General features: G+C 43.7%; 1 protein-coding gene and 1 pseudogene across 1 annotated transcript in view; both read right to left on the bottom strand.

Moving 5' to 3' along the window:
- The window catches only part of stk10 (serine/threonine kinase 10), a 56230-nt gene extending 45148 nt beyond the window's left edge, over positions 1-11082 (bottom strand). Inside the window, exon 1 of the mRNA NM_001079155.1 lies at positions 10844-11082. Coding sequence (NP_001072623.1) covers positions 10844-10999 — 156 coding nt within the window. The 5' untranslated portion in view covers positions 11000-11082. The remainder of the gene's footprint in view (positions 1-10843) is intronic.
- Positions 11083-15392: 4310 nt separating this feature from the next.
- On the bottom strand, positions 15393-17319 carry LOC105945720 (annotated as a pseudogene).
- Between the last annotated feature and the right edge of the window lie 2617 nt (positions 17320-19936).

Genomic DNA, 19936 nt, shown 5'->3' with positions numbered 1-19936 from the left:
GATGTAAGTAACCATTTCTTTGTATGCCTCGCATGCTTATGTACAATAGGAATATACATACATAGAGCATAACGTACCCCATAATATCTAAGGATATTACAAATCAACAAGAATTTCTATGACCATATTAAGTAGAGGCCACAAGCTGACGCAAATTACATCACTAGTTACAGCACTGATATGACATCACTGAGCACCATTTCGAAGGATATATTTTACAGCGTATTCACAGTTTATCTGTTAAACAAAAACCCTTAAAACTAAAAAAGTAAGTAAGATTTGGTATCCTTAGCCAAAGCCGTATCTTCACACTGCAGTGGCGCCAACTAAGGTGCCCATACATGTTACAATTATGATCGTACCCGCCACTAATGTTCAGGGCTGAATAGTCAGATATGGAGATAGAAACAATAGGAATTCTGCCCCTATCTGACGATTCAGTCCTAAGTGCTCTGGCACACGGGGAGATTAGTCGCCTGCAACAAATCTCCCTGTTTGCGGGCGACTAATCTCCCCGAAATGCCATCCCACCGGCAAAAATGTAAATCGCAGATGGGATGGCATATGCCTTGAGAGGAAATCGTGTATGTGGCGCCGTGTATGCCATCCCACCAACGTTTTACATTTTCGCCAGTGGGATGGCATTTTGGGGAGATTAGTCACCCGCAAACAGGGAGATTTGTCATGGGCGACTAATCTCCCCGTGTGCCAGAGCCCTAAACGCTTGCCTTTGAGCCAAATTTTCAATCGGGCAATTGTCTGGGTAATCCCATTTACTTGTTTCATTACTCAGCACATTTTGTATAGTATCACAAGCAGCAAGCTTTAGGGCTCTGGCACACGGGGGAGATTAGTTGCCTACCCCTGCCATCCCACCGGCGAACATGTAAGTCGCCGGCGGGATGGCAGACGCGGCGGGGCAATTTCAGGGAATCGCCGGTGGGATGGCAGGGGTAGGCAACTCGGGGAGATTAGTCGCCCGCGAACAGGGAGTTTTATCGCGGGCGACTAATCTCCCCCGTGTGCCAGAGCCCTTATGTGCATAATCAGCACTTGTCAGTATAAAGGACACTGCTGTGGTGGCCAAGGACACCGGCTTCAAACTAGAGAAAGATGGCAAGCAGTTTGAATAGTAGTACAGACTTGGGAAATTTTATCCAGAATGCTCAATACCTGGGGTGTTCCAGAGTCTTTCTGTAATTTAGATCTCCATTAAAACATTAAATAAACCCAATAGTATCTGAGATGGGTAAAATATGCAATCTGGAGATGCAATAAACATTGTACAATGCATGTTTAATATTGTATAGTGTTTTTGCCACATAGTCTATTTACTCGGAAAGTAAAACAGCACTGATTGCCATGGAATTCTTCCTATTAGGAATCACGATCAGGGGGGCACCTGTGCATGAAAGTCAGATAAACCTGCAGCTGTGCCATTTTTGGATGCCAATCTCACAGTGATGCCCATTAACTTGGCAGAGAACAGCCTTGTCCAGCCTTTCTAGCTAGTCTGTAAAAAATAAATGAACGGCACTCCTACATCTTCAGTGCTGCCCATTCTATTATACTGCTCAACCCAATACAATCAAAGAAGCCTTGAGTAAGCAGTATCCATCTAACATGCAGAGAAGCTCACACACTAATCTCACCTAATCTGATGCAATAAGATTAAGATGTACAGGGTTACCCTAGCTATTTTGTTACCATGAAAACAGTTTCAATCAAATTGGCTCCCACATATTGGTGCCTTACAGAATTTAGGGCAGTGGTGCATGTGGTATTTTTGTCATTTTTATTTTTTTACTTGAAAAACAATGGGGGGAAAAAACACAAGGTACCATTTTAACTCACAGCACTTAGTAATTATGGGCCTTGAGCCTGCACCCCAGCTAAAGGGTCCATATATCCCAGTCAAAGAAATCTAGATCAGAATCAAATATAAAAAGTAAAATGATTGTTCGTTCTTCGTAGTATTATCTAAAAGAAAAGCCAATGTTTTTGGGCAGTAATCCTAATCCAAGCCCTGGTCCAAGGGCTGAAGTCCAGGTGTGCTGCGCAAAACACTACCTCTAGATTAGGGTAACACCAGTATGATCTAAAAGTGGTCATACATGGTAAGATCAACTCTTACAAGGGCAGATAAGACGCTAAATCGGTCTGAAGGACCCAAATCGGCAGCTGAAAACTGCCAGTGTATGACCACCTTAAAAGGAAAAGCTAATAAAGAGTTAATCTCAAGCTGCAGGCAGACCTTCAGTTCTCTCAATAGTGCCCTTAAGTCTCCTGTTCAGATGATCAGAAGCCTCATAGGAAAAAACCGCTGAGCCCTGTAAAGAAATTTCCCTGCACCGAGACCAAGACCCCTGTACAAGCCCAGTGTGTAAGACTATGAGTAAGCTTCCTGCTGATTGGCTCAGATCCACATTCCTAAGGGGGGGAGGGAGTTCTTAGCATTCATGAGGGAGGGGGGCAGGAGAGGGGAGAGAGGAGAGAGCTGTGCAGACTCTGGCACAGGAATTACAGAGACAAGGAAGGAGACAAGAAATACTGTTTCTTTTGATAAAGTGCAGTGTTTCTTTGGGTGCTTATGGCTGTATTTACATAGACCTTTCTGATAAAGCTTACTTAGATTTTACCTCTCTTTCTCCTTTAATAACCCCCATCACTTAAATTTTGGAGCGAGATTTATTTTTTTACTTTCAGGTATGTGTAATCATTTTAAGGCTTTGAAGGGAAACCTATTTAGTGTATAACAGCACAGCAAAACTCCTGGCTGCTGCCTGGCCCAAAAAACAGGGACAGGTGAGTAAGGGAGCGGGAGTTGCCGAGCTTTTCCACCTCAGATGGCAGGATTGCCTGAAGTGTCATTTCCAACAATGGAGAACTGTACCTCCGGGTTACAAACACGTATTGCATAGGGAAAGCCACCTGTATCACCACCCAATTCCTATTCTATTATCTCATTCTTTTACCCAACGTCCTTCTATTTCTCCATCCCTTTTTTATTCACACCTTCACCCTTTCTCATCTACTTCTGCTGACATGTTATGCATAACTCATTCCTCTGCTTTCCTATTTCTTTACATTTACTTTCAGAGTCCTTTTATTTTTCTCTGCCACACACACCTTAATATATAATGTTATTACTTATGGTCTTATCTATTTTTACAGTTATAAACCACCAATGAGCAGGCTCCTTCACTACTCTTATGCATATTTCAAGGCTTCCCATTAATAGGACCCTTAAACGTTGATTTTAATTTGTATAGAGAAACTATTAATAAGTTAATGATGATTTACTGTTGCTATATATTTCCACATGTCAGAGGATTGTATTTTATCAACTTAGCTTGCAGTTTCACCTTTGCATAAAGAATCATTGTCTTCTTCCTCTTTGGCTTTCTATTTTCTGCAATAATCCTTGTGCAATGTTATAATCCTATTACAAGAAACCAGTAGTGACTTGGCCTAATGTGTCATATGGTCCATCATTACAGGCATTGCAGCAGCAGCCCCCCTCCCCCAGTTTCCCTATAGCTTATACAGAGATCCAGAGAAAATGTGTAGTCTTCTGTACTACGCAGAATTCAGCAAGAAAAAAAATATGATTTACAAAAATCCCATTTCTTAAGCCTTCAAAAGCCTCTCCTCTGCCCAAACCCCCAATATTACTTGTCTGACAATCTTCCAGTCATGCAGAAAAGTAACACTGAAAATGATAAATGAAGGGCTGTTAGTTTAGTTCTGTCTATACAGATTATCAATAGCTGCAGAAAGAGGCAGAGCCATAGATAAGAAGCTGAAGCAGGGTGTGTGCAGGAAGTTTCATTTCTGTAAAACTTGAGGCTTCTGAATTGCCAAGAGACAAACATGCTGACGGCAGTAACAGGGACTCCAATCTAATTCCTTTTAATAAAAAGATGACAGGAGCATTTACAACTCTTTAAAAAAAAAAAATAGAATAGAATAAAAGATGAACAGGACACAATTAACTGAATAACACTAAATTGCTTTAGAGAAAAAAAAAAAATGCTGGTGCAGTGGTGTCTGTACAGAATACTTTGGCTGTGGCAAGCATTATGACAGCTTTCACTATAAATAAATTAGCATAAATACTTTCTTCAAAAGCTTATTTAATCAAGCAGCAATTCATTTTTAACCAAGATAACAGTAGCAAAGCATTAAGTCAATGAAATAAAGCAGTTTACAGAAAAAAAAACAGCAATGGCAGCAATCACTCAGGATGCTAGCTCTGAAAGCAGGGAAACAAGGCAGACATACATGTTGTATATGGATATAGCCAACAAGTTTCTACCAATAATTCACAACCCCTCTGCTGATATTGTAATTAGCTACTGAACCATGCGCTCCACTTGTGGAACCCTGATTCTTCCATAAACAAAGAGACTGAATTTTGCTTGTGTTGTGTACAGTCATTTTGCAGGCCAACAGTAGGTGAAACAATCATACTATAGATTATACTGTGTGGCTCCCCAAGTATAGCTGGACATGGCAGTTTCTATGTGATGCGCATCCCTCACCAGGTTTCCTTTTACTCTTTCAGTGTGGAGGCTGTAGGTGTTGGTTTGCTTAAAAGTTTTGTTCTCTCCCACCATAACCTACCATAGACCTTATCCACCAATTTAGGAAACTGTATTCTTCTGTAATGAAAGAACATTTTTTGTGTTCTGTGACCCCTCGCATAATTACATCCCTGCATATTAGACAGCAGTGTTATATCCTGCAATACCGGCACCACCACATTCTCTACATCCCAGCACTGTGCCAATCTTCATTACACAAGCATTATATTCCCCTAATATAGGGGGGGACTGATGAAGAATATTGCTCTGACTCAAGTAAAAAGTAAAAAAAAATATATCCCATAGCTTTTTACAGATTGATAGGGCTTTTCTATAACCTATATGCCAACAATACTTTAATAGTAGTTTATTAACTAGTTACTTAGCACTGTGTGCCATGGTTTGGTGAAGGACATACCATTTATTCCCAATGACAAAATAATGTTTTCTTGGCATTCCCTGCCCCAATGAAGTCCACAAACATACACAGCCATGTCCCTGACAAGTAGGTTGTGGGACACCACTAATAGGCACTAAAGGTTGGCTGCTTTGCACTGTATACATTAGGTAAAAGATCACAGCACAGAGGGCCAAAATGAACAAAGTGGGCCTGTTACTTCACATATACTAGGCGTTTCTGTGGGGCTATAAAATAAAATGTAAACAATGGACAACTAAAATAGTCACAAACACCTGAGTTTCGACATGTAGCCCTGTGGGTGTGTTGCAGTTAATAAGCCACCTGTGAATATGAGGCTATACACATACAATAGTGACCACTCCTGCTGCTATAATTACACCATTATCAATTGCATTCACCAGTGGCTCACTGTATACTTTCAGCTCACTAACACATAAGCCGGACACACCCACACATATACAGTATATAGCTGTGCCCCCTTCTAATGTCACGCGTGGGCAGACACTACGTGGTTATTTTCCTAACTAAAACACAACATCTAGGTCATTCGAGCTTAGTTTACTTTCACAGCAGCACTGCTGACATGTAATGTGCCCACAGGGATGTAATCAAAAAGCATTTTAATGAATGATTCTGGAAAATGCCGCAACATTATTGTGAGAACAAAAAAAAGTTTTGAAAATTCCAGGGCCAGGGTAATAACTCTGGGAAATTTCTGGCAAGTACTGAAAGCCTTAGTAGTCACATGCAGGCTGGCAGAGATCCAGCACATGGCTGTAAATGTGCCAGTTATGTTTCTAGAAATCAGATGAATGAAGAGGGTTCTCATGCAATGTGAGATACGCTGGAGTTAAAGCCACTTTAGTCAAGTGGATAGCCCTACTATCACCATGCTCTGTCAACTGGCAACATGTATACTTTTGCTTTGTAAGTGATGGCCATGTTTACATACACACACTTATGCTTCACTCTGTGCTGATGACTTTTTGATGAGTACTTCACTCCTGCATTCTTGCTATCAAGCGCCAAAAGTGGACTCTTCCGGTCACACAACGGGATGTCACTGCCTCTGTGCAATAGTTGAGGCACTCCTATATTTAGAAAGGCTGGAATGCACATTCAGATACCTGTATCTCAGAAATGTAGGTGCTGCTTTTTCTATTTTTGTAAACCTGAAACAGGTTAGAGCATTTACATTGTGGCAACTACTTTATATGTACAATCATCACATCAGTGGTATGCTTAGGATTTATATCAACAAGAGGCAAATTGCAGCCCTCCAGCTGTTTCTAAACTACAGATTCCACCCCCAAGTGTGCCTGCATATTCCCTTAATATTTATCTGCTAATGAAAAATTCACTTGTTGCACTTTTTCTAAAGAAAGACTAAATGTCTAAGATTCCAAGAAGTCACTTTAATAGGTAACAGTTCCAGGCAGTCTACTCTGTTAATGTATTTTTAGCCAACCCACCCAACTGAAAATAAAAAAAAAAACACATTAACCATCAACTAGGCACAAAGATCATAAATCCAAAATTTTAATGGCAACAGCAAAGTTGTCTCTCTCTGCTATATTTCTATGATTTTACCCAATGCAAAGAAAAGGGTCAGTGGCCCACAAAGTGTGAAAGCTGCGAGCACGGTTGTATCATTGAAATTATAAACAACAAATAGCTTATATGGTGCTATTTCCTGTAACTTAACCACATTTTGGGTGTGTTATTGAGGAACTAGAAGACTAATGTATAAACAGTTACTAGCGTAATGCACGCATATGAGAGAGCTATCTCCATGGAGGTCTCTGTTTAAATTCTACCCTGTGATATATGTACCATGATCATTTAGTAATACCAATACAGGGGAGAGCTATGAAAATACATCTTATACCAACTGACTAACTACAGGAGTGGTTATTATGGCTGTCAGTGTCAGGTTTTGATACTGTAATCTAATGTATTAGGTAATGGTTTTAACATGTACCTTGCCTTTAAGAGATGGAGTGGGGTGTGGTTAAAAGTTTTTTAATCTGCTTATGTTTTGAAATAATATATTTCTCTGAAGAAGTGGCAGGTAGCCGTAAAATGCGTCAGACAATATTAACTCACTCACTGGTATATCTGATTCATCATGATTTTATGGAATGATATAAAGAAATACACATTTTATTGAAGTAATGGAAAAGGATTGGTAAACTACAATGCATACTTGGGAAGGTGCCAATTGTTTTCAAGTTGTTTACAGCTAAAATTCAGGTTATCTTGGGTCACAAAAGAAGAGAAAGATGAATAAGGCACTCATTTCCCCTAAGGCTCCGCACATTTCGGCCAATGATTATAGGCTAACGCATTGTTCATTTTCATAGAAGAGGTTATAAATGAACTTTTTTACAACATCTTGCAGAATTATAATCCCATTGCACAAAATTTAGGGGATGTACTGTAACAAAGTATATATAGAAACTTTTCAATGAAAATTAATCCAGTAAAAAGCAGAGAGCCACAGACACAAACTCCCATCATGCTCTGCTCATAACTCCAATACCCCAGAAGTGGTTTTTTAACCAGCTTGTGACCTTTTCTACCTACATTGGGAATATGCATGGCTTCATACTTCAGCCAGCAAGGATTACAGGAAACAGACAAGCAGTGTGAGAGTACAACTATCCTTTGACAGCTTACAATGCACCAACTGTAAGCTCCCACTCCATGGCGGTTTCTGACATAACTTGGGCATAAGAGAGAGCTGTCCGCTTGCAAACAATGTGGTCACACAAGGCTGTCATGAGTGGGATCTAGGCATGTACGTAAAATTATCCTACATTGCCCACTACTTTAAAATGTCAGGTTTTGTACCAGGCATCTTTAAATCAGTAAGTCCGGGACTGTCTCCCAGGCATTACACTGGATTTTTCAGTATTATAAAATCTATTATTCCTCATTAAGCCTTTAATGGAATGTTGATTACACTTCCCTTGCTTTATCGTGACCAGGCAGCCTTGACACACCTAGATGGATGAGTGAGGTACAACAACGGTTTGTATTTACATCCTGATGGATTGTTATTGACAAAGTCACCGATTTGGATGACGTTAATGAGTATGTAAATGTGTGTGTATGTCAGTAAGTAAATCAGGGTTATTTACATTAATTTTATATACAAACACTAAACAATCCCAAAAACATGTAAAGATGAAATGTCTATAAACACATGAACCATTTGATCAGTTCTGACCATTTATATGATTAATGGTCAGGGTGTGGGCCTCCCAAAAGTGTTTCAGCAGATCTACTGCATGATATGTACGTAGATCTACTGTTAACAGCCACAGTGGCTTCCAACAGATATCTGTTTTGCGAGATGGAGAGCAGCATGTGGCTACAAATACCTCCCAACATCATCCTTTAACTCAGGGGTAGGGAACCTATGGCTCGGGAGCCAGATGTGGCTCTTTTGATGGCTGCATCTGGCTCGCTGCCAAATCTATAATAAAAAAAATAACGGGGGGCGTAGTCTGCGCTAGGTGGATAGAAGACATGTTCTAAGCCTTAGAACACGTCTTCTAGCCGCCGAACGCAGGCCACACCCTCCTCCGCATCGCATCCGGCATCCTTGGCACCCACCCTACCTTGCCCCTGCGCTCGGCAGATAGAAGACGTGTTCTAAGCCTTGGGACCCACCCTACCTTGCCCCGCAGCATCCGCGGCCAAACATATTGTATGGCTCTCACGGAATTACATTTTAAAATATGTGGTGTTTATGGCTCTCTCAGCCAAAAAAGTTCCCGACCCCTAGAACTTCTACACTATCAGCGCTCCACACATTAATGTTTTATAAATCTGAAAATGTCCTATGGAAAATATTAGCTTTCCTAGCAAATCTAGAATATCCAGTCTTGCAGTGTCACATGCTCATTCTGAAAATTAGCTACAGGCACAAATGCTGAATGGTTACTGTACTCAGCACCCTGTAGCGCAGGTGAAAGCATAGAGAATCCTAACCTGAAAGGCATATCCTGTATGCATCATAAACACAGACATGCTTCTATAATCTCCAGTTAGCTGCTTTTACCCTATGCTTTATAATATCCTACAGTATGGCACGGACTATTTAAATATATAGTGCTATCCAAATAAACATTTTACATAAAGTAACACCACATTACATTTGATTTCCGAGTTCCTCACCAAATCTTGTATGATCATCTAATAACTTCCAAAAAGAAGACATCTGTGAAGTCAATGTTATTAGGATATGTTGTAATTGTAAGCAATGTAAAAGCATAGGCAAGCAACGTGAAAAGTTAAAAGGATATCAAAGGAAGGGAGGAAGTCAGCTGACAATGGAAAGAGGGTCTTCCAGTTTTTCTACCATGGGGGGGGGGGGGGGGGGGGGGCATTTACTATACCAAAGATTCAAAGACAAACAGAAAGATTAAATTACATGTAACGCTTTCAAATTCTGGCAGTGTTTTATCAGAGCCAGTGTGTCACACACTGTGTTCTTGGCAGGACAACACTTCACACCGTATAGAACCACCCATATGCGTGGTCACTGACATAACCAACCACCTTGTCACTAAGCACACAGGTGGATTTTGACCCAAAAATAATCTAGTGTGCACTTTAGGTACAAAATCCACCTCATGTGCCCAATGACAATAGTCATTAAATTTAATGGCAGTCTATACCTGTGCGTTGCCATTTTTTCCTTACATTAGCAAACGTTTTGGGTTACAGTATCCCTTTATGATGCAACATTGGGTAAGGCCGCCCTTAAGGCCAGTGATTTGTTGCAAATATATTAAAATGCCTCCATTAACAGTTCCTCTACTTTACATCCAGGCATACTTGAGATAGTACAAAAGTAAATTTTACCTTAGTTGACCTTTATGCTACCCCCCACCCCATAGGACAGGGAACGCCTTAGGCAGTATGTTATCTTGTTAATCTGTAAACTGTTGGGGGCCCCTCCTAGGTAGAGACGTCAGAAAATACTTATGGTTTCATTACTCAAAAAATGGTTTTGCCCACTGCCACTATAGCTCTGCCTGGCATTTACACCAGTAACTCCAAGTACAATATTCTGTTCAGTTCCAGTGTTTGTATCTTCCAAACTGAACTGATAAATGTGAGATTATTCACTGCATGGGCAATGAATGTGCCACACATTATACAGGTTACACATTATCCAACAGGTTGGACTGTGCAGGTCAGTCTCCAGCTGCTGCTGAGCTACAAGCCCCTGAGACTCTGGCTGCTGGAGGATGCAGGGGATTAGAACGCTATAAAACGCTTAGGATCCACATCCTGCTGCAGAAATATTACAACAAACCAATATATATATATATATACATATACATATATGCAAGAGCTTGAATGTTTTCTCATTGGCCTGTGTGACTGGGATCTGCCAGAATAACGTCTGATCCACTTGTGCCCAATAACAGGAGAAACAATATGAGGACAAGGTGCAACATCCCGTTCATCCAAAACCCAGCACCTCTCTAGATCCTATAGAACTACAAGTCCCATAATCCTCTGCATTGTCGGAGTGGTCACACTACAGCTAGAGAGCTACATGTTACGCAGCAATGATGCTCACCTATCCACCTGTTACGGAACCACATCTCCCAGAAACCACTGGCAGCCAAAGGGTAGACTTGCTCTAGTTTCCCAGCTTTAGCCTCTCCATAGGGGCTGCGAGTGGCCAGTCCCCAGTGAACCCCAGTAGTGCCAATCCGGCAGTATCCATTCTCCCTATGAGAGCCCCATGGGAGAGCCCAAAGCTTGCAGGAAGGCGTATTCTTACTTCTGGTACATGAGAGGCATGACTCACCTTGTACACCTTGCCGAAGGCACCGTCGCCCAACTCCCCAATGATCTCCCACACCTGATTGGGGTCCAAATCTCTCCGGACGTGCTCGTACTCCCTCAGCCGCTTTTTCTCAAAGTTAGGAAGCCGCAAAATACGGCGGAAGTTGGCGAAAGCCATTGCCTTTCGCCGAGTGGACTTTCCTAGCGTCAGGAAACTAATGGGGCTACCCCCCACAGTGCGGAGGTGAGGCTGCGCAGCCCAAGCCCAGGAGTCACTGCAGCTTACCGCGTACTAACCCAGATGCTCACCCCTGGTCAGAGACGCCGCTTTGCTAACCCCGCCCTCACCGAGCCCATGGGAGGGGCGTTCACGACTGGCGGACTAGTACAATCCTTTTAGGGGCGTGTCCGGTCAGCTGTGGGCGTTGTTCTCGCTGTGTCGGGCATCAAGATTAAAGCGCTGCCTTAGCGAGTTTCCGCAAACTTTCGTTCGCTGTACCTGTGGGCTCTCCAGCAGGATTTGTCTGAAGAACGGGACTCTTTATTATTGTTTGTAGAGCGCAGTATGAAGAGCGCAGAAAATGGCGTCAAATTTATCAAGGTTTTTAAAAGTTTTTTTAAAAATTTTTTTAGACCACCTGATTGCCAGCTTTGATGCCCTTATTACACACTACAGACCCCGTGTGATTCGGTAAACTCAGTGGGAAAATTTCAAGCAGCAGCCATGATAAATGAACACCATATCATTACATAGGCTGCTTTCTTATCCGCAACCTCAGTTCTGTCCAAATTCTATATTACCGAGGCCCAGAATTTTTCTGGCCTACATGGTGGAGGGCTGATAATGGAAGCCAGTTTTGAGCACCCACTTCAAAGCGCATCCTTGTTATCACTAGTGCTTTTAAAACCACGCCCACATTATTGGTGGTAGTGCATCAAAAACCCAAAGGGTTGGTGCTCACTGTAGGGATATCACCCTTCATTCATATGTGAAAGAATAAAAATTATGACATTAAGACACACCCTTAAATCTAAATGTATCCCCTGTGGATAGCACAGCAGCCCCCAGCATATAATTACACACCTTAGGGACCATTTAAAGGCTATTTCCAACTGCTAACAAACTTCCAAAACAAACCCCTGCCAGGTTCACCTCCCACATGCAGCATAGGGCAGGCAGAGTATGGCACACACAGGCAGCATAGGGCAGCGAGAGTATGGCACACACAGGCAACATAGGACAGGCAGAGTATGGCACATACAAGCAGCATAGGGCAGGCAGAGTATGGCACATACAAGCAGCATAGGGCAGGCAGAGTATGGCACATACAAGCAGCATAGGGCAGGCAGAGTATGGCACATACAAGCAGCATAGGGCAGGCAGAGTATGGCACACACAGGCAGCATAGAGCAGGGAGAGTATGGCACATACAGGCAGCATAGGGCAGGCAGAGTATAGCACATACAGGCAGCATAGGACAGACAGAGTATGGCACACACAGGCAGGCCCGGATTTGTGGCGAGGCCACTAAGGCACGCCGCCCCGCCGCAGGCGAATTTTCAAATTTTGCTCCAATATGGAGCAATGGGGACCTCTCCCCACTGCTCCGTATGGGAGTTCTAACTTTGGCACTTGCGCATGTGCGTTCACGTGACGGCGGGGGGGGGGGTGTTTGAGCATGCGCGTTCGTACGGCGGGGGGTGATAGAGGGGCGCTGAATGGGGGCGGCTGAGGGGTGGGACTTGCAAAGCAGCCAATGAACAGACCTAAAGTGTTTAGGATTCACTGATTCTGGATGCAGAGTAGGCTGCAGGGATCTAATGCAGCTGGATGTTCCCTAAGATGCCAAAGAAGAAACAGGAGCCCCCCACATAATTTGAACGAATCAATTAAAAGGAAATACTTTATTATTATGATTTATTTTTGTTCTTTACATCCTTGGTTTCACCTTTAAAAAAACTCTCAAACATGATAACTCTAAACTCATAATAAGCTAAACTTGGAAGCCATGTATTTCTTGCTCTACCTGTAAATATTCTACAGTTTGGTAACAGTCAGGAATGCCTGTGTGATGTGTTGAACATTTGACCTGTTCAGCTAGTGCCAAAGAAACGTGGTAACTGTAAAATAATATGTATGAAATCCTCCACAGGAAAATCCTTCTTACGGGACTTAGGCGTTTATTGTAAATTTGCTACTAAAGATAGTGGAAGTGAAATTGTTGTGCAGAAGAGATTATGAGGAAGCACATAGCATTCTATACCCTAACCACAGCTTAGTAAGTGAAGGTGTTCCTTAGGCCTTGGCCTTAGTTTCCTGGCAAGTGCGAGAACCTGGCTTTCAGTAAACATGTGCCAAGGGCTAAGTGTACTAATAAAAATCACTTCAAGGGTGTTTAGAGTAAGGGAGTTATTTTCATTAACTGGAAGAGTATGGCTGCCAGAAGAGCTTTCTATTTGCAACGAGCAGCAACAGGCGGTTTCAATGAAAGCAAATGACAGGTTACATGTTCGGGTTCAGGCGTTTCTCCTACAGCTGAAAATGCCAGTGGAGAATGTGCCACGTGTGCCATGAGCCTTAGACCTCTGCTTTAGTTTTCTAACAGTGAAGTTAGTGGCTGTAGACACATGTAAACACCAAGTGCAGATAAAAGAGTGCAGTCCAATAATATCTGTGTTCAGTGTTTACATGACCTCCTGTCGGCACAGTCCCCACAGAGTAAACTTCAGTCAGTTTAAGGATATGTAAACGTTTAAAAAAATGAATGGGGGTTTGAAGGTTATTACAAATGTACTAGCAAGTACATTACCAGTAAATGAGTAATATCGCCAAAGCTGGTGATCTAGGTCGGTCAAATAAAAGCTGGGGGACAGCCCTACATGTAGTGTCTTACCTGTGTTTAAGGATTTAGTACAGTGCCATAAGTACAGGGCACATGTTGAAATCCCATGTGTAAGAGCCCTTAGGCCTCCGGCATGCTTGAGTTCAACATGCGCTTGCAGCTGCACAGGGACTATGAGCTTAAGGCTGTTATTGTGTTACTGTGTAACTTGACACTGTACAGTATATTCTCTCGGCTACCCCCATATTTTGCCTCTTAATACTATGTCTACACACTGCTTTAGCCCCTTTCCCTGTCCCCCTGAATGTAGCATTAAGCCTTCTCATTCCAAGCTCTCTCCTGCTCTCTTGTAGCAATCTTCCAGAAACTCGTTATCCATATAGTCGCAAATTACGGAAACACCATCTCTCATAGATTCCATTATAAGCAGGCAGCAATGCGGAACACAGAAAAAGAAATAAAATGTTCTATTTTTTTGTGTCCAGTGTGCTGTCCACTCATGCAGGTACAGATCTAAAGGGCAGGCCAATAACAATTAGCACTTGGGCTGGTGTGCAATGGAACACATAAAAATGCACTGCATGAGGAAACACTGGTTCAACCACCCGTGGAAATGTACCCTTATCCATTTACAGGAATTTGTAGTTTGGCAAGAGCTAGAGTACTGCAATACTTCCTGATACAGAATATATCACAGAAATTGGGAAAAGCAGTTAACCTAACCTTTATATTGATCCCACACAAGGCTTAGTACTTGCACCCTCTAGTGTTCATATTTTATAATACTCTCTCACTGTTACTGTAATTAGCAGTCACAATTTAAATTCCAAGTCTTTTTTTATGTTCATTTTTTCCCCTAAGATGAATGTCCCTTTCCATTTGTTTAGGAGGCTCCTCCAATCAGAAGCCTGCCTGCATAATGTGCCTTCTGTCCTCTGGCATTGAGGAAATACAGTCAGTGTAAGTACTCAGGAACTGCTGTAGCATTAAGTATATTTTTGCTTCCTGTATCACATCTAAAGTGCCTTTTGTCACAACCTCAGGGCCGTGAGTTCCCAGACATAGGGCAGGACCCAAAGAGCAAACAGTTGGTATCACAGGATGAGGCGTTTATTGGAGAAATGGCAAGTAGCCATCAGCAGGTTCCCATAAGCCAGTAGGTGGTAGCCAGCCTGCACTCTTGTTCCTTAGGGAATAGGGAAATACACACAGTTGGGGGGAATCTTCTTGCCCCAGCTAAGGTAGATTCCAGGGAACACAGGGGAGGGGGTCCTGCCGTAGCTAAGGTTACACCCCAGACAAAAGGCTCCTTGGAACTCTTGGCAGCCACCTTTGTAGCCAGAAAGGGAACAGCCCCTGTCGTAAAACCAAAACAGGATTTGGCTCCTTCTGCCAACCCAAAGGCAGCTTCCAGAGGGGCCAATCATAGCTAATCCCACTGGGCCTATGGGAAGCCACCTAGTGAGCATGCCCAGTTCAGTCTATTGCATTTACTAGACAGAGCACTGCTCTCACAAGGGGTAACTATGTGTATTGTGTCACTATGGGGTCTGGCTCTGTGTGCCCTCACAATAGGGGCAATTACATGGGGAGGGCCAGACAGAGCCGGCTGGCTACACACAATACACACCTAGATGAGATTAACCTACACAATGCATTTGCTACAACAGGTAGGAGGGGGGCAGGGGGTACATTTCAGCATAAACAGAAATATCTAATAGTTTCATCCAACTTATACAGTTTGTTATGTCACATTTCTCCCCCTTCCCAAATAGTGAGCCTGCTGGGGGCCTACACAGGTTCCCAGCAGCCTCACTAGCCAATTCCCATAAAGCAAAAGTCTTTAGTTCCTTGGGGGGGTGCATATTGGCAAGACAGGAATAAAAAGATGGGGTGTAAACAGAACCCACAGGATCTAAGAGGGATATTTCCAGGTGGCCATCATTAACCCTCTCTCCTCCATATGGGCGACCCTGTAATGTCACAGTTCTGGCCTCCAGGACAATAAAGGGGCCTTCCAGGGAGAAGGGAACAATCCCAGGTGGTACAGTCTGTATTCCCCCCCCAAGCAGTCAGGCCAAGGTGACTCATCTTCAAGTGACCCCAATGACCAGTGGACCCCAAAGAGTATTACCAAAGTTTTTACCCCCCTGCTTTTCCTTTAATTCTAAGTTCCACCCAACCTCTCTCAAGGCCCCGGTCCCTGTAACATTACACAATGGGGGACCCCTCCATCTGGGAGATATTGTAGGGACAGCACGGGGACTCACCAGTGTTTTATTTCTCTGTGGGGTAATTCTCTGGCCTTGTTGTCTGCCAGAGGGGGTTTCCGGAACAACTGCCCTGGTTACACGTTGTGCTTTTGGGGTGCCCCTTACTCCATTCCCAGAACTGACTGCTCTGATAGACATTGGGGAATGCTGAGCAATGCTTTCCTCTTGGTCCTGTTCCTCTCCAGCCAGCAACAACTCAGGTAGTGGGGAATCCTCATCTCTTCCCTCCTTGGAGCTTTTTTCAAACTGAGTAGCTCCAGGCTGCACACAATTAGGAATTTGACTTGGGGAGGCCTCAGCCTCTGCCAAGCCTTTAAAGTGGCAGCACCCACTCTCTGGTTCTGCCAGCCCAGGGGTAACACAACCACTGGACTCCATACAGACTGGGATTTCACTCGGGGAGGCCTCAGCCTCTGCCAAGCCTTTAAAGTGGCAGCACCCACTCTCTGGTTCTGCCAGCCCAGGGGTAACACAACCACTGGACTCCATACAGACTGGGATTTCACTCGGGGAGGCCTCAGCCTCTGCCAAGCCTTTAAAGTGGCAGCACCCACTCTCCGGCTCTGCCAGCACAGGGGTAACACAACCACTGGACTCCATACAAACAGGGATTTCCCTTGGGGACCAAAATAAAGTTGTTTGGGAAGCTTTTTGTTCCTTCCCCACCCCGGCACTGACTGTACTGGGGGGTAAGTGAAAGTCTTTTGGACCTACAGTACCAAGACATGGCTGTGCCTGCTGAAAACCCCAAAAAGATGGTGCACATACCCTCAGTGCTTCCTTGCGTTGGTTTTCCAATTCCTGGATACTTCCATACTCTTTTATCAATTCCAGTTCCTGATACACCAGGTCAGCAAGCCAGTCCCTCCGTTCCTCTGTATCATTCATTCCTATATAAAAGAAGCGCTGTGCATAGAGGGTATGGAATTCCTCCTCTGGATTACCCACAAAGGTGCTATAGTCACAGAAATTCAGCCTCTCCCATTGGCCGTGCCATTCCGCCAAGCTACAGGGAAGCGGGAGCACTGTATAGGGACTGTGCCAATATCTCCCACCTGGTTGGTGCATGGTGCGCTGCAGAACATAGTACCCATCCTCCAGGTCTGCCTCTCCTGCCACTAACTGCCCTACTCCATATGCCAGCCCCTCATCCCCAGATAGTCCCAGTGACTCACATCTCAGTCAGAACAGGGTCCTCTCTCTGGGATCAGTAGGGATCTCTGGAGTCCAGGAGTAATCCATTCGAGCGAAGAGATCCAATGGGTCAGCGTAGAATCCAGGTGGGGTGCTCATGGTGCCTTTTGGGTCCTGGGATCCTATCCCACCGCTGCCACCAAATTATGTCACAACCTCAGGGCCGTGAGTTCCCAGACATAGGGCAGGACCCAAAGAGCAAACAGTTGGTATCACAGGATGAGGCGTTTATTGGAGAAATGGCAAGTAGCCATCAGCAGGTTCCCATAAGCCAGTAGGTGGTAGCCAGCCTGCACTCTTGTTCCTTAGGGAATAGGGAAATACACACAGTTGGGGGGAATCTTCTTGCCCCAGCTAAGGTAGATTCCAGGGAACACAGGGGAGGGGGTCCTGCCGTAGCTAAGGTTACACCCCAGACAAAAGGCTCCTTGGAACTCTTGGCAGCCACCTTTGTAGCCAGAAAGGGAACAGCCCCTGTCGTAAAACCAAAACAGGATTTGGCTCCTTCTGCCAACCCAAAGGCAGCTTCCAGAGGGGCCAATCATAGCTAATCCCACTGGGCCTATGGGAAGCCACCTAGTGAGCATGCCCAGTTCAGTCTATTGCATTTACTAGACAGAGCACTGCTCTCACAAGGGGTAACTATGTGTATTGTGTCACTATGGGGTCTGGCTCTGTGTGCCCTCACAATAGGGGCAATTACATGGGGAGGGCCAGACAGAGCCGGCTGGCTACACACAATACACACCTAGATGAGATTAACCTACACAATGCATTTGCTACAACAGGTAGGAGGGGGGCAGGGGGTACATTTCAGCATAAACAGAAATATCTAATAGTTTCATCCAACTTATACAGTTTGTTATGTCACACCTTTCATTAGGGGCAACTATCTTATTAGTAGAACGCATGGCCATCTTGGATTTTCTCTTGAGGAGCAGGGAGCTGAGAAATACTAAGGATAAGTGGGGCAACATGGGACATTTAAACAGCTATCTGTTTACCCAGTGGGTTGTGAGCTGTAAGCCACGACAGTTGGTACAGTATGCAAAACTTCTAGTGCCCTCCTTTGCCCCTATTTGTAGATGCCCATGGCGGTAAGACTTTGGCCTAGGGGCGTACATTGTAAGTCCTGGCCTGAACACATGCAATTGTGCTTCTGTATTTGGTGAATCAGAACAGTGCACCTATCAGAGAAAAAGGACATTTCCAAATAACTGCTTGTTATTAAGATGAATGGAAGTCTGTCGCCTCTTATGGCAGACAAACAGACAGCAAAGAGAGTTATCAAGTGTTTCTCCATTACATGAAATGTGCTGGCAGAGAGATATTGTATGTGCCTGCTAGAGCAAGCTGCCATTGGGGGGGCAGATATAGTCCTGTCAGGTGGCAGAACAGGTACAATTGGCAAACCAGAAAAGGGGCACTGGCATATAGAAATAAAAGATGAAGTCTGAGGGTTTAAACTTATTTTTAATGATTTGTCTTACTTTTTGTAGGCCCACTCCTACTGTTTTTTATTCATAGTTTCAAACTGCTGCCCAATTACTTAGATATTTAAACCCTAGCAAGTTGAATCAGTTGAAAAAAGTGTAAATATTTCAAAAACTAAGTCAGACTAAAAAGTGACCCATTTAATGTCATGTGACTTTTAAGCCCTGGACATCTGAAAGAAACAATATTTTTTCAGTTGATGTGATTTTTTTTGGGGGGGGGGGGTATTTTGATCAAATTTTAAAATTTAGTAAATTAAGGTCTGGGATTTGTATTTGGCCAAATCTTTTGATTCATTGCATCCCTAGTTGCCAATAACATACATCAAGATGGTGCTGTCCCACTCTAAACAGGAGTAACCAGGGCTGGTGCACTTTTATTTTAGGAGCTTTAATGCATTCGTGATTAGTGTCACTGCAGGTGCTAATGAATTTTTATCACCCAGTGATTTTACGTTTCTTGCCAGTATGCATTACTTTTAAGATACATATAGAAGTATAGTGCCCTTCCCTGGTAAACCTTGGTGTTTCCATCAGAGGCTCAAATATGGGTTACATAAATAAGCTGCTGGGTATCCGTGGGGGCAGCTATTCTAGTTGAAAGCGGGCATACATTTAGATAGCAAACAAACAGCTAAACAAGGGTCTAATGCCAATCATGGCTCTCTACAATAAATACAAGTACATTCTTATGTTTGACCCTTCAGAGTTTAATCCCTGAGTTTCATTAAATGAGAAGGAAAGGTAAAAACTAAGCAAGCTTTATCAGAAAGGTCTATGTAAATACAGCCATAAGCACTCACAGAAAAGCTGCTCTATCAAAAGAAACACAGTGTAACGTTCAAGTTAGTTAGGAACCAGTGTGCGACCGCTGGATGCAAAGTCTGACTCTTACGGTATAACAGGAACTCCCAGCCCTTCCCGGTCTTCACCGACGCCCTTTTGGGGCCCCGGAACTTTCTGCTGCGGTCCAAGCTGGGGTCCTGCAAACTTTCAGAGTTCAGACAAAAACGGGGTACCGGCAAGGCAAGGCAGAATCGTAGTCGGGGTACAGGCAAAGGTCGAGGCAGGTAGCAAGAATCGTAGTCGGGCACAGGCAAAAGGTCGAGGCAGGTAGCAGGAATCGTGGTCAGGGTACAGGCAAAGGTCAAAACCGAAAACAACAACAAAATGCTTAAGCAGGTACTGACAATAAACCAGAAGCCAGCTTGGGCAATGAAACACTGAAGGAAGGGGTTTAAATAGCAGTATTTTGGCGCCAAAACAGAAGGGAACCGGAAGAACTAAAAACCTGTACAAAGATGGCGCCCAA

The sequence above is a fragment of the Xenopus tropicalis genome, chromosome 3, assembly GCF_000004195.4.
Source record: "Xenopus tropicalis strain Nigerian chromosome 3, UCB_Xtro_10.0, whole genome shotgun sequence".
Taxonomy (NCBI): domain Eukaryota; kingdom Metazoa; phylum Chordata; class Amphibia; order Anura; family Pipidae; genus Xenopus; species Xenopus tropicalis.
This window is presented reverse-complemented; position numbering and strand designations above follow the sequence as displayed.